Below are 12,515 nucleotides of genomic sequence, written 5' to 3' on the forward strand. Positions count from 1 at the left end.
GATCAACTGTTGAAATCAGAGGAGTCTAAGATTTTCAGAATCTTACTTTGTACAAGTGAATAAGGGTGTTGCATTCACTTTCTGTGGAGCAGTAGAGCTGACCACATACAAGTAACAACAGGCTTGGTTTCTTTGACATGTAAAATGCAATGTTTTATAATTTATACAATTTGAATATCAGGATTTTGTGTAACAAAAGCAAAACACATTGTTAATGTTAATTGTTCTTTAGAAGTTTCTTAAAACAATTAACCTACAGTCATAAAATAAATTTTTAAAAAAGGCAGTATGGTCAGCCTGGCTGTAAAACTTCATTGGTAAGAAGTGACACAGCTTTGGAAAGGAGGAGAAGAAGGGCTTGCTCACAAAGCTGTCCTTCTGTCTCTATAAACATTATTTGTGCACCTTCTTCTGGCAGGAGGTTAAAGTTTAATATGCAGAAGTGGCTAGTTAGCAGCAGTGTGAAGGATACATTTTAGAATAACTTAATTCTTACCTGCAATTGTTCTTTATTCAAAATCTGTAATTTAAAACCACCACAATTTGTGACAAAATGATAAAAAATACACAGTTTTGTGGTGCTGTGCTTATAAATAGTTGTATTTCCTAATGAACTTTCTGTATTAAAGATTGCTAATCTTTAACTCTCAAAAGTATTTATGAGATCAGTCACAGAATGGTTGAGGTAGAAAGGTTCTTCTGGAGATCACCTCATCCCAAGCCTCTGCTTAAAGCAGAGTAAGCAAGAGCAGGTTGCTCAGGGCCACAACCAGTCAGGTTTTGAATATCTCTAAGGATGGAGACTCCCCAGCCTCCCTGAGCAACCTACGCCATTGTTTGACCACCCTCAATGGTAAGGGAAGTTTTTCTTATGTTTAAACAGAATTTCCTGTGGTTTAGTTTGTTCCCGTTGCTTCTTGTCCTTTCACTGGACACCATAGGGAAGAAGCTGGCTCCATCTGATTTACAGCCCCCATCAAGTATTTATACACATTGGTATGATCTTTCCTGAGCCTTTCTTTCTCCAGGCTGAACAGTCTCAGCTCTCTCAGCCTCTCCTCAGACCTCAGACACTTCACAGCCTTCATTACCTTTGTGGCTTTTCACTGAACTCACTCCAGCATGTCCACATCTCTTTTGTGCTGGGGAGCCCAGAACTCAGCTCTCATTTGGAGGTGTTTTATAAACATGTAAATATTACATTTTAATGCAAAAATTTAAACTGAAGCATTATTCTTGAAATTTTAAATCCAGATGAGTCCTATTCTTATATTAACCTTAACTGTCCCTTTGTAAATATAGTATGTATCAGAGTCATCTTCCATAGATGATAGAACACATATTCTGTGAGTAGTCATCTATGCCTAATCAAGACCATGAGATACTACCTCAGATGGATGGGCTATAGCTCAAATGTCCATCTAAACTGTTAGTGCTCACCTGAAGAGTTAGTTAAGAGTCAAATAATTCTGCAGTCTCATCTCAGGCAGGTTATAGTTATGCAACATGTGATAAAGTTTTGTAGCTGACCCATATGGAATGCTTCTGACAGGTGAACAAGCAAGTTCTAGCGAGTTCTAGGTCCTTCTCCAGCACTACTGAAAGAATGATGTGTGCTCACCTTGTGGGAAACTGGGTGCTGAATCTGCTGATGAGCATTTTTTTCCTAGCTCTGTATGCTGCAACATCCATGCATTGTTAGAAAGTTGGAGCCTTTTAACTGAGTTTAGTATATTTTATGTTAGTGTCTTGATGTCTTGGCTAAGTAGTAAGGGTAATTGACTGATGACTCTGCTGGGATTAAGGGTGAAGAAAATTTCTCTCCCAGACTTCAGAGTGTATCTAGATGAACAGCAGAAATAGGGCTTAAACATGCCATAGCAGTCAGCCTGTAAGAGAGGAGAAAGTGGGCAGTGAGAGATCCTTGGCTTAAACAAAGTCATCCCGTTCTCCAACAATTCACTATCTCATTCTATTTTACCTAGATAGAAACAAGAACTAGCAAAATTTTGATGCCTTCATTTGTATTTCTGATTATCACCACAGCTGAGAGCAACTGCTGTGGAACTGAACGGCTTCAGAGTGCAATTTAGAGTTAATGTTGAAAAATAAAGCCTGTTTTATCCTCACAGTCATGGTGAAATCCACCCAAAGATGCTGATAGCAACCATCTTTCACAAAAAGAGCATTTCCAAAAGCAGTCACAGTGCTAAGAAAAAGAGAAAAAAGTTAGAAGTTATGTTTGGGTTACGTGGTATTTTAACATCTTAATTGGTTAAAAATCAGTGACATAACTTTGTTTTTTATCTCCAGCAAAACACAGCCATTCAGTGTTTTGCACAGTGACAGCATTGCCGTATCTTGATGAGACTAACTGTATACCCATAAAGATAACAGGAACTTTATCTTCAGCTTTTAAAGCAGAACAATATAAACACCTAATGCTTGTTAACAGACACTGCTGTCTGAGATTGTGCTACTGAACTTTACTTTGCCAGGTGCATAGAAATAATTATTTCCCTGATACTCTGCTCTTCTCTAAGCATTAGTATAGTAGCAACTGCAAAGCAACTCCACTGGCCTTAGACTGAGATGAATTTTCACATGGATTACCTATGTATGCGTGGTTCTATCAGCAAACTATTTTTTGAGATGCTTTTCACCTGAATTGTTTCGATGCTACTTCACTGATGTTTTTTGAATTTTGATGTGTAGGAAAAAAAGAAGGAAAACAATCCATGATATTTTTTCTTAGGAATGAAAGAACATTAAAGGGATTCCAAATTCTTAAATGTGTTTTTTCCCAATTTTGACAAATCCGCCTTTGGATGGAGTCTGGGTCTGGAAAATATTGTTTCATTGTGAAGATTATGTAAAAAAAAAATTATTAGCCTAGGAAAAAAAAGAAGAATGATGCATCCTCTCACACTTTCACTAAGGCCATTGCTATGGTAATTAAAAATACTTTAAAATATAATGTAACAATATTTTTCAGATTTTCCCCAAATTTCTTTTCCTTTTTCAAAAATGTCACGGTTACCTGGGTAAACCTAAATCACATGTTAGCCAACATAGGAAAAGTAGATTGTATTTCATTTATTTGTAACATATTTTCCTCCCGACAACTAAAAAAGAAGGAACTGTAATGTCACGTGTGGGATAAGGGGATTACCAGGGATATATAAAACTCCGCAGGGTGCCCAGTGGCAAAGACAAAACTTTTTCAAGTCATCTACAGAGGTAGTTCTGCTGGTTCTGTGTAGCCTCTGCAACTGTGATGGCTGCATGTAGCATTATTCAGGCAAATGGGGGAGAGGAAGGAGGACATTAGAAAAAGGTGTAACTGGGTTAAGATTTGTGCTCACTGCGACTATAAACTTCTGTATAGTTCCATAAGAGGATTCTGCAGCCGCAGGAAAAATACCAAACCACCCCAAAAAAACAGGAACCCAACAATCTAATTTCCTGTGTTGGTATCAAACACATTTGTTCTAGAATAATTTTATCCCTTGAATTCCATGGTAAATGTTCATACTTCATCTCCATGGAGTACGTCATTAAACGATTGAGTCTTTTGTTTTGGCTAAGCAGTTTTATTCAAAAGATTAAACACATACATGCCAGTCTTGAAATATTACAGTTGCAAATGTAAAGATGAAAATACAAGATTTTTGAAGTCAGAAGTCACACGAAGCTTCAGTAACTTTGGCCATGGTCCTGACAGTCAGCTTGGTGTCGCTTTTGATTCTGACCCTTGCTACTTGAACCTATATCCATCCTTAGGAGAGGTCAAAATATAGAGTACTTGAAGGTAGGTTCCAGAAAGCCAATGAGCACAAATATGTGTGATACAGCATTGTTTTTTACTCACAAATGCATGAAGACCATGCCAAATAAATGCTGAAACTCTTAGAGAGATCCTGTTATGGACCTTACAAATAACACAGTTGAGATCACTGGGATTATCCACATTCTTTTATTTAATATACCCTCCTATGCTTCTGGGATAATAGGAATGATTAGACCATCCACTCTACCTGCTACTTGGTCTCCTCAGTTCCAAGCAGACAAAAGCCTCCCTAAAAAACTTCATAGTCTCCTGGCTGAGATGACCAGAAAGCTGCTTAAGCTGGCAAAAGAAAAAGTCAGAAGGGCTCAGAAACCTGTCTCAGTCAAGAAAACCAACAGGCATAATAAATTGTTTTACAGTTTATAACGTGGGCAAGAACCAGTACGCATTTATACTGCACATGAAGATCCTGGGGATCTGTCATCTCAGTGGAAGGTACTAAGGGAGCCAAATGCTGTGTGATACCTGCAGATCCGTGGTGCTCTGATTCTTTGCAGAAGGATGTGTGAACTCCATCATGCAAAATGGATAGGGAAAAAAGACTCTTTTAAAACACTGTGGAATATACAAGTTTTGCTTGGTTGAAGGTCTCTGGTGAGGGAAGAAAAAAGAAAGGAAAACGGAGGAAGCTTTGCTGTCCAGCTTTTCATAGATCCTTCAGAGATTCCAGCACTGTCCTTTACGGTTCTCCGTTATTTCTGTCTAGCAAGGTTTCAGAAGTTGTGTCGTCCATAACTAACATCCATGACTCCTCCTGAACTGCCTCATAGAGGTGCAAAATGCATGGGAGGGCTACCTCTTCCGTAGCTGCTCAGCAGAGTATGTCACATGGATCTCAGCTCCCTAATGCAAGGGTCATAAACTGAATTCCTCAGCTGGCTGTATCTGGAGAGACTGCTGCTGCCAGGAAAGCAGATTAGCTCACATCATTCAAAACTTATTTCAAGTGCTGTGTGCTATGTTTCCTAGCATGGATGTGCCTTAAAATAAGCATCAGTACCTGCAGAGAAGAGGAAATTATAATTAAAAGTATAGAAATAATGATGGGGGCCAATAAGACTCAAATGAGAATAAAAAACTCTGAATGCATTGAAATAATGTCAAATGGCAGGCGATTCTCTCTTTAGAGTGCTTTATACTGTAGGAACTGTGTAAGTATTTAGAAGGATGAAAATAGTTATGTTCACAATGAGGTAACAGCTTTTTTTTAAGTAATGAAGTGGACAGAAATGAAGGCGTAAGATGAAACCTGTAACACCGCAGAACTGGAGACAACTGGGAGTTGCAGAATGAGCTGCTGTCTTGCAATCCTCTAGTCAGGGGTGCATTGCGATAAGTGGAGAATATCTTAGTTCCTATCGCTGTTCGCCAGAAATGAGCTATCAACAGGATTACACCATGAAACTCACCTTGCAAAGCTGCGGGTGCTAAATTCCTTCAGGTGATTCAGAGCAAAAGGAGGAAATGAATCCTATAAACATTTATATGTATGAGTAACTGTTCTCCCAGGGTCGTCCCACTGATTTCAGCATGCCTGTTATATAAGTGAACTGATGTGCATAGAAATGTTTGCAAGGATTAACATTAAATGAAGATTAAAATTTTCTCATGGCTGCTTATAACTCCACACAGCTGATGCAACAGCCAGGAACTTCACGGGTAAAGGAATATGTCAGCTATGCTGCTTTTCTGTGACTGCTCTCACGTTATAGAAAGAGCTGTTGGAAGGAGAGGAAATGGACAGGAGCTATAGAAGATGTCCCTAGGCAGGGAAGTTTGATATAGATGTCACAGCTGTTTTCTGCTGGGATAACGCAGCTGCTGTAAGGCGGATATAGAAAGAATCTCAGATGCACAACCAGATATTTTAAAAAGATATAGTCTAGATATTTTTTTTTTTTTTTGCTTTCTGGGCTGATGAAAATAAATAGCATCATTTTAAAATTTTTAATACAAGCAAGTGTTCAAACTTGCAAGATGCTTGAAAACACAGAGTTGCACGCAACAATGAACTAAATTGCACTGTCAGGCACACACAGAAGACAGATATGCTCTCAGTCTACAAACAGGGTTTCAGAGGATGGGCCCCAGTTCTTCAGTAGAGCTTCTTTTGAACTTGAAATGACTCTATTGAACACAAATGCAAACAAGCACTGCAATGATCTTAGTCTTGTTTATAGATGTCCCACAGCTGGTCACTATATCTATGATACAGTTGGGGAAAGAATTATAGTGTAAGTTAGCAGGAGCCAAGCCAGCTTTAAGGAAGCTTACTCTGTCGTTGATAATCAAGTTCAAGTAGCACTAAATTCAGTGCAGCTTATTTTCACAGGTCCAAAGTTAGTTCTTGGGAAGACACAAGCTACTGTAGCCAGACTGTTACAATACAGGTATTGAATCAGAATAATTTTCAGTCTATTTATACCTAAGGACAATAATTTCTATGTCCAGTGCCAAGGTACCTTTGAATACCAGCCAGCAGTTTTACCCATGCCCAGCTTTACAGACACTGAGCCCGAAGACCAGCTTTACACAGTAAAAGCATACTGCTTTAACCACAACTGAGGTTTACACTTCTTTTATGTAGGTCATATCATTTTAATAATGGCAGAGGCAGTGTTACATACAGCTGCTTTTCAGGACAGGAAGCAAAAAGAAAAAACACCCAGCTGAAGTGATAAAACAATAATCCCAGGAATCTTTCTGACTTCATGCTATTCTTACTAACAGATACTCCTTTAATAGTGATGAGTTAATGATATCAAGCCCTGTGTGATCTGACATGCAGCATGTGAGATGACAGTATTCAGACAGAAATACTCTAACTCTGTCAAGCTAGCTGGCTCCTATTATAGGATGGATGTTAAACCATGCTGCTGAACAAGCTTTGGCAGCTATCATGCGAGCTTCTGAAGTGAATGAATCACAGCAGTAACAGATGATTGAACAGGGGTATATACAGTGTGACTCCTTAATTTCTTTCACAGGTTCACACTTCAAATCAATTGCAGCAAAGCTCAGATTGTACGACACTGAAAACTGAGTTCTGCTCCTTTAAAAAAACACCCAACCTGGCCTTCTGGGAAAACAACAAAACTGTAGATGGAAGAATCTGCGTATTTCCAGGTAGAAATACATGTTGGTGTTTTATTTTGACTCTGGAGTAGCTAGTTGCATATCTACATATGAAAAAGATGGTGTCAGATTGTCTTCTAGATATTAAATGCAGGTATTGCTCGTGTTTTGCTCTTAATTGCATTGCAGAAGAGCATTTCTAATCTGTGACTGAGAAAAAATGAAAATTCTATCTTCAGCATATTTTACTAGATTTAGACTAACTATAGCTAACAGGCTGCTTTCCAGTGTCTACTGCTGAAAGAGGGTCTATGTCTAATTAAATTTGCTTTTATTTTTAAACAGATTTTAGTGGAATTAAAAAAAAATATTGGAAGGAAAAACTAAATCTGCAAAGCTGTTTTTTTCGACAATTTCATTTTTGCACATAGTTCACAGTGAAGAACCCTCCAATTACTATGTTTCATTAACTGTGTTAAAAAAAGAGCAAGTTGTGCCTTATTCTGCTTAACATTCATAGCATGAAATAGAAGTTTGGCCTTTTGAGAGGTACTGGGAGAAAAAGTTTCGAATATGTTCTTGTAACATATTTAATTACCTACATGGACCTAATCTTTCTTTTTCCTCATTAGTATTTTTTTGTATATAGAAAACAGCTGTAGAATTCACAAATGGCAAAAGCACAGCTGCATGTACAATCCAGTCTGATATGTGTGATGAAATGAGGAGAAAGGGGTAACAGAATCTATGCCCCAGGAATAGATAGAAATTTAACGGGTATTTGCAGTAGAAATTAAAAAAAAACCTATCTGAAAGACCTGTTTTTGGTACTAGGATGCTATTGCCATCTCTTAAATTTTTATTGCAAGTTCTAGGACTGCCAGTGTAATAAAAAGCATGCTGCTGGAATAAAAAACGATTCCTAAGCAAACACAGTATCTAGTAAAAATACAAACCCACAGGGTTGCTGAAAAAAAGAAGAAAATTTATCCTAAAACTTCAGAAAACAGAAGTTAATCCGAAATTATTGTCTACTTTGACAGTTGCTCAGGTGTTTTTTTTTTTAAGCCTAGAATTTTGGGATCATCATTTTGCCACATCAGAGAATAAAATCCATTAACATTACTAATATTTCAACTCAATTTTCTGACAGATGAAGACATCATTTCTTTTTATATTTATTTTAATTTTGTGCCTTCTTCTGTTCCAGTGGTGGAAACCAGAGTGAACAATTTCATTTATCAATTTCCATGCACCTGTGTAATGCTGATATGTTTAGACTCACAAACTGGCAGTGAGGGAGTCTTTAAAAGATATTCCTTAAAAGAAGTCAAAAATAATTAAAATAATTTTGTGCATATCAATTTTCGTAAGACTTCTGTAACTTCTTTAAATTTTGCCTTTGCTAAATATTATCTCGACATAGGCTCTGACAGTCTTAATGTTATCTGCTGTCTCCTGTACTATCGGCTCCATATACTCCTGCAACTCTTTTCCTTTCCTTCCAAGTTCCCTGTAGGCCGTTCATAAACCTCTCCTCTTACAATAGGAGCTGTGTTGCTCATTATGGCCTACTGCGGACAAAGAAGTGCCATTGTATCTAACACACAGCCTTGCTTTTCTTGGCCAGTCATCTGTAGTTTTAGCCTATTCTGTATGGTATACCACAAGAATGTGATGCAACCCAATATGCTGGGTTGCCCTAAACGGAAAGGGGAAGAGGCATGTGGGAAAGTTTATTCTGGACCTCCTTGTCTGGGAGCTGCAGTGAACCCCAGTTTGCTTCAGTAAATCATCTTAATATTTACAGTAAGTAGTGGAGGTGAGCAGTCCCCATTTTTACCTTTGCCAAGCCCCCCCCGGCTGTCTACACATCCACACCATTGTGCCATCACATCTGTGGCAAAAGGCAATATCATATATTTTTTTTTTTCCTAGTTAATGAAAACTCGGTGCTCGTAACATAACTACACTGATTGTTTTGACTGAAGAAGCAAAGAAGCTGAAAAATTTTGCTGTGATTGCTAAAGACTTCTTTGCCCTGCAAACAGCTGAAGAGGTGGTGTCAGACGATAATCCATAGCATAGCCAAAAATAATGCTAGAAGCCATCGCTATGCACTTATTTCATCAACGACATTGAGCCTTTGTTATTTGCAATCATACTGAAAAAAGAGCATACTGTGAAATAAGCAGCTTTGCTTTAGATTTAGAGAATTTATGTTTTTATGGAGACTACAAGTAATTCATCAGGTTGCCACTTCAGAATTTCTGATGTTGGCTTTCTTCATCTATAATTTCTAGGTTTTGTTCACCATGACAGATCAGTAGGGATGTAGTTTGTGTAACTGCCTTTAGAACTGCTTTTTGGTTTGGGGCTCAAGTATTTCACCAAAAATCATCAACATGTTAAATACTGCTTTTTTCCATTACATGATGTAATCTGAAGTAATTATTCTGCACGTAAATGCTGAATGTCTTGATTTTTAAATGTCATGTCCATCAGGGTCATGATGATCTGGGTATTTTTCTTGACCTATAGAGAACAGGGAACTGGCTTCCTGCATAATGTTCTTCATCTGGTCCCACATTTTGATGCATGTATTTGTTAACATGATACATGTATAGTAGAAGTATCTCCTGCATTTCAGCTTTTTTTTTTTTTTTAATCCCTGTATTTCAAAAGGCCTGTTAAAATCAATTTGTAGAAACTTTGTTTCTTAAACTTCAGTAGATACACAGACAACTTTGTATTGTGAACAGTGACTTTACAACTGAACTTTAGTATCAGGCTAGAAAACTGCGTAATTTCTTGTACAGTTGATTTAATGAAGGAACTGTGCATAAAGCAGAATCTGGCACTGATTCCAGCCCAAGTTCAAACTTCAATCTTCAGAACCGACACACGCTGTACACACACCACCGATGCCAGCGTTTGCTGCCGTACTTCCAGCCCTGCAGAACAAAAGATGAGGCTCTCTCACCAACCGTAACAATTAAATAACTCAATGGCACTTTTCTGCCTTTGCAGGGCGTTATCGCTGGCATTCCAGCCAAGCTGTAGTTCGGGAAATTACATTTTTCCCCCCTGTATTTCCAAATGGGTAATAACCAGTGCCTGATAACCAGTGCTGCGGGAGGCATTAGAAAGACGAGGCTTATCAAACGAAACACGTTGGTCTGTAAGCAGCACCACAGATGACGCTGTTCCCCCCCGCCCCGTGCCCGCAGAGCCGTGAGCGCCCCTCACCGCTGCCCCGTGCCCCCCGGGGGACCAGGCGCTGCCGCCTCCGGACGCGCTGGCTGCCGCTCCAGGGGGCTGCGGGGCGCTGGTACCCGCCCAGCTAAACCGCCACCCTCCCGGCAATTCGGTGTTTAATTCCATCCCTGGCTGCTAGCGGGGTGGCAACGTGCAAGTTTTGAGTCGGCGGCGCCCGTAGCGAGCGGCACCCGGTAACGGCAGCAGCTCTGCCGCGGCGGGGCGGCAGCCAGGCGCCAGCTGGCGGAGCGGCAGCTCCCGCCGCGCCTCCAGGGCCGCCCGGCGCCGGAGCACACGCGGCCCCTCCCGGGAGCGGCGGGGGAACACCCCCGGCCTCCCGAGCGCGGAACGCCGCTGCCTGCCAGCCCGCACGGTCCCGGCCCCGCCGACGGCGTGAGGGGCAGGCACCCCCCCGGCGGGGGCAGCGGGCAGCGGCCGCCCCCGCCCCGTGCCTCTCCCCGCCCGGCGGCGGCGGAGCGAGCGCCTCTGGCCCGGCCGGTCCCTCCTCGCACGCCGTAGTGATGCTCCCGGCGTCTCGGCCCGCCGAGGCTGTTCCCAAGATGGCGGCCGCGCGGGCGGCTCTGCGCGGCCGGGCTCCTGCAGCTGGGTAGAGACCCCCCACCCCCCTCCAGCTCTCCCCTGCTCCTCGCTACACCCCCGGCGCTGCAGCGGGCCAGGCCGGGCCGCGCACTGGGACCCGTCGCCATGCCGGCCTCGGTGCACGCATGAGAGACGTCGCCGCGCTGGTCTCTGCCGCCGCCGCCATGGAGGAGCTGCCGCCGCCGCCGGGGAGGTCAGTACGGCGCGCTGCCGAACACGGAGCTGCGTGCGGGGAGCGGCGGCCCGCCCGCCGGGCTGGGAGCGGGGCCGGGCCGGGTACGTGCCAGCCGCCCCGCTGCGCTGCTGGGGCGCAGCTCGCCCCGCCGGGGCACGGCGTCGGGAGCGCAGCGCTGGGGGGTTGTGGCCTGGCCGCCCCTCGGCCCGTTGCGCTGCGGAAGCACCGGCTGCCGCTTCAGCGCTTCTGTAACGCGCCCACGGAGTGAGAAAGTGCTTCGATAAGAAATCTCTAGTGGCTGCGGTGGGTAAGGCAATGTTTTGTGGGCACTTTGCAATTAAACCCAGATGGTTTCCTTCCCCTCGCGGAGAGCGGCAGGAGCGGGGGTGTCGCTGGGGCGCTCCCGGGGGCGGCTCTCGTGGGCAGCCGGTGCCGGTGGCCGGAGCGACTGTCGGAGCCCCCTGCGCGGCTGGCGGGGTGTGACCTATGCTCGCTGACTTGTGAACTGCAGAGATAAAAACACTGCCTTCCAGGAGGCTGTCCCGTGTGTATAGCAGCCGTGGTTAAAGCCGGGTAGCTAGGTTCTCTCTGAGGCGCCGATAAAACAGCAGGATCTTGGAGTATCGCTCCTGGCAACGTTGCAATCGGTATTTGTCAGAAGATAACAGGTATTTTTTTAAAAAAAGGCTTCCACAAAGAGGGCTAACGTTATGATGCCTCAAGCTTTTTGCGACTGCTGTTACCTCCTGAATGTGCTGACCTGCAGATTGGCTTTTTGCAAGTCTCCATGTGTGCCCTGCTGAGAGATGGGGATGCAAATTACTTCATCGTTTAGTGTTTCCAACTGGCTGTAGAAGTGTTGCATAAGTCCAAGTTATTAATTCCCTGGCATTTATTTCTCCTTTTAAAATAACATCCTGTTGATGCGCTTCACTTGTCACTAGGAGGCATTCGGGAAACGTGTTTTAAAATGCTCGTGTGATCAATTAGTACTGGAAGGCAATAGTCAGGCGTGTTGTATTCCAGGTGTGCTGTGCAAAAAACCTTGGTGCTGTCGTGTTCCCGAGATCATTCTTGGATATTGCAAGCTACTGTTTCGTACTGATGTATCAACAGGGAATGCACTCCGGTTTGGATCACAGTTATGGAGTTGAACAGTATCTGGTTGGAGTTTTCATTAGCGTATTTTAATGATTTGTTTTTCTTATGTCATGAGACTGCCAAAACCAGAAGGTATATAACAGTTAATTAGATTTAACAGAAATATTATGAAATACATATGCCAGTAGGGCAACTGAATTCGTAAGCTTTCAAGTTACTTTTTACAGTATCTTCAAAGAGTGATAGTGCAGGTTAAGCAGAAAACGAAGTTTGTACAACAGCATGACCCTAGACCTGGGCTGTCTTCATGTAGAAGAGTAATCTGCAGTGCATGAATGGAAAACACCCAGGCATTTCCTGTCTAGGGCCATTTCTGACCTCTGCTGGATTCTGCTTATTAAAAGACAGTTTATGAGTCGGATGTGGGTGTGGATAGTGTGGTGGCAACTTCACCCA

At 42.5% G+C, this 12,515-nt stretch overlaps 1 protein-coding gene across 7 annotated transcripts in view; it reads left to right on the forward strand.

The window, feature by feature from the left end:
- Positions 1-5,751: 5,751 nt before the first annotated feature.
- Positions 5,752-12,515, forward strand: part of MAP3K4 (mitogen-activated protein kinase kinase kinase 4) — an 80,923-nt gene continuing 74,159 nt past the window's right edge. For 2 of the 7 annotated variants that reach the window (XR_008748027.1, XM_055809831.1), the window contains exon 1: positions 10,143-10,976. Coding sequence is in view for 4 of the 7 variants with exons in the window: in XM_055809831.1 (XP_055665806.1) it covers positions 10,909-10,976 (68 nt within the window). In the remaining 3 variants the exon portion in view is untranslated. Of the gene's footprint in view, positions 10,977-12,515 lie in introns of all 7 variants that reach the window. The other 5 variants (XR_008748028.1, XR_008748026.1, XM_055809832.1 and 2 more) reach the window with 5 other exon arrangements.

Source organism: Falco peregrinus, chromosome 7 (genome assembly GCF_023634155.1).
Source record: "Falco peregrinus isolate bFalPer1 chromosome 7, bFalPer1.pri, whole genome shotgun sequence".
NCBI classification, from domain to species: domain Eukaryota; kingdom Metazoa; phylum Chordata; class Aves; order Falconiformes; family Falconidae; genus Falco; species Falco peregrinus.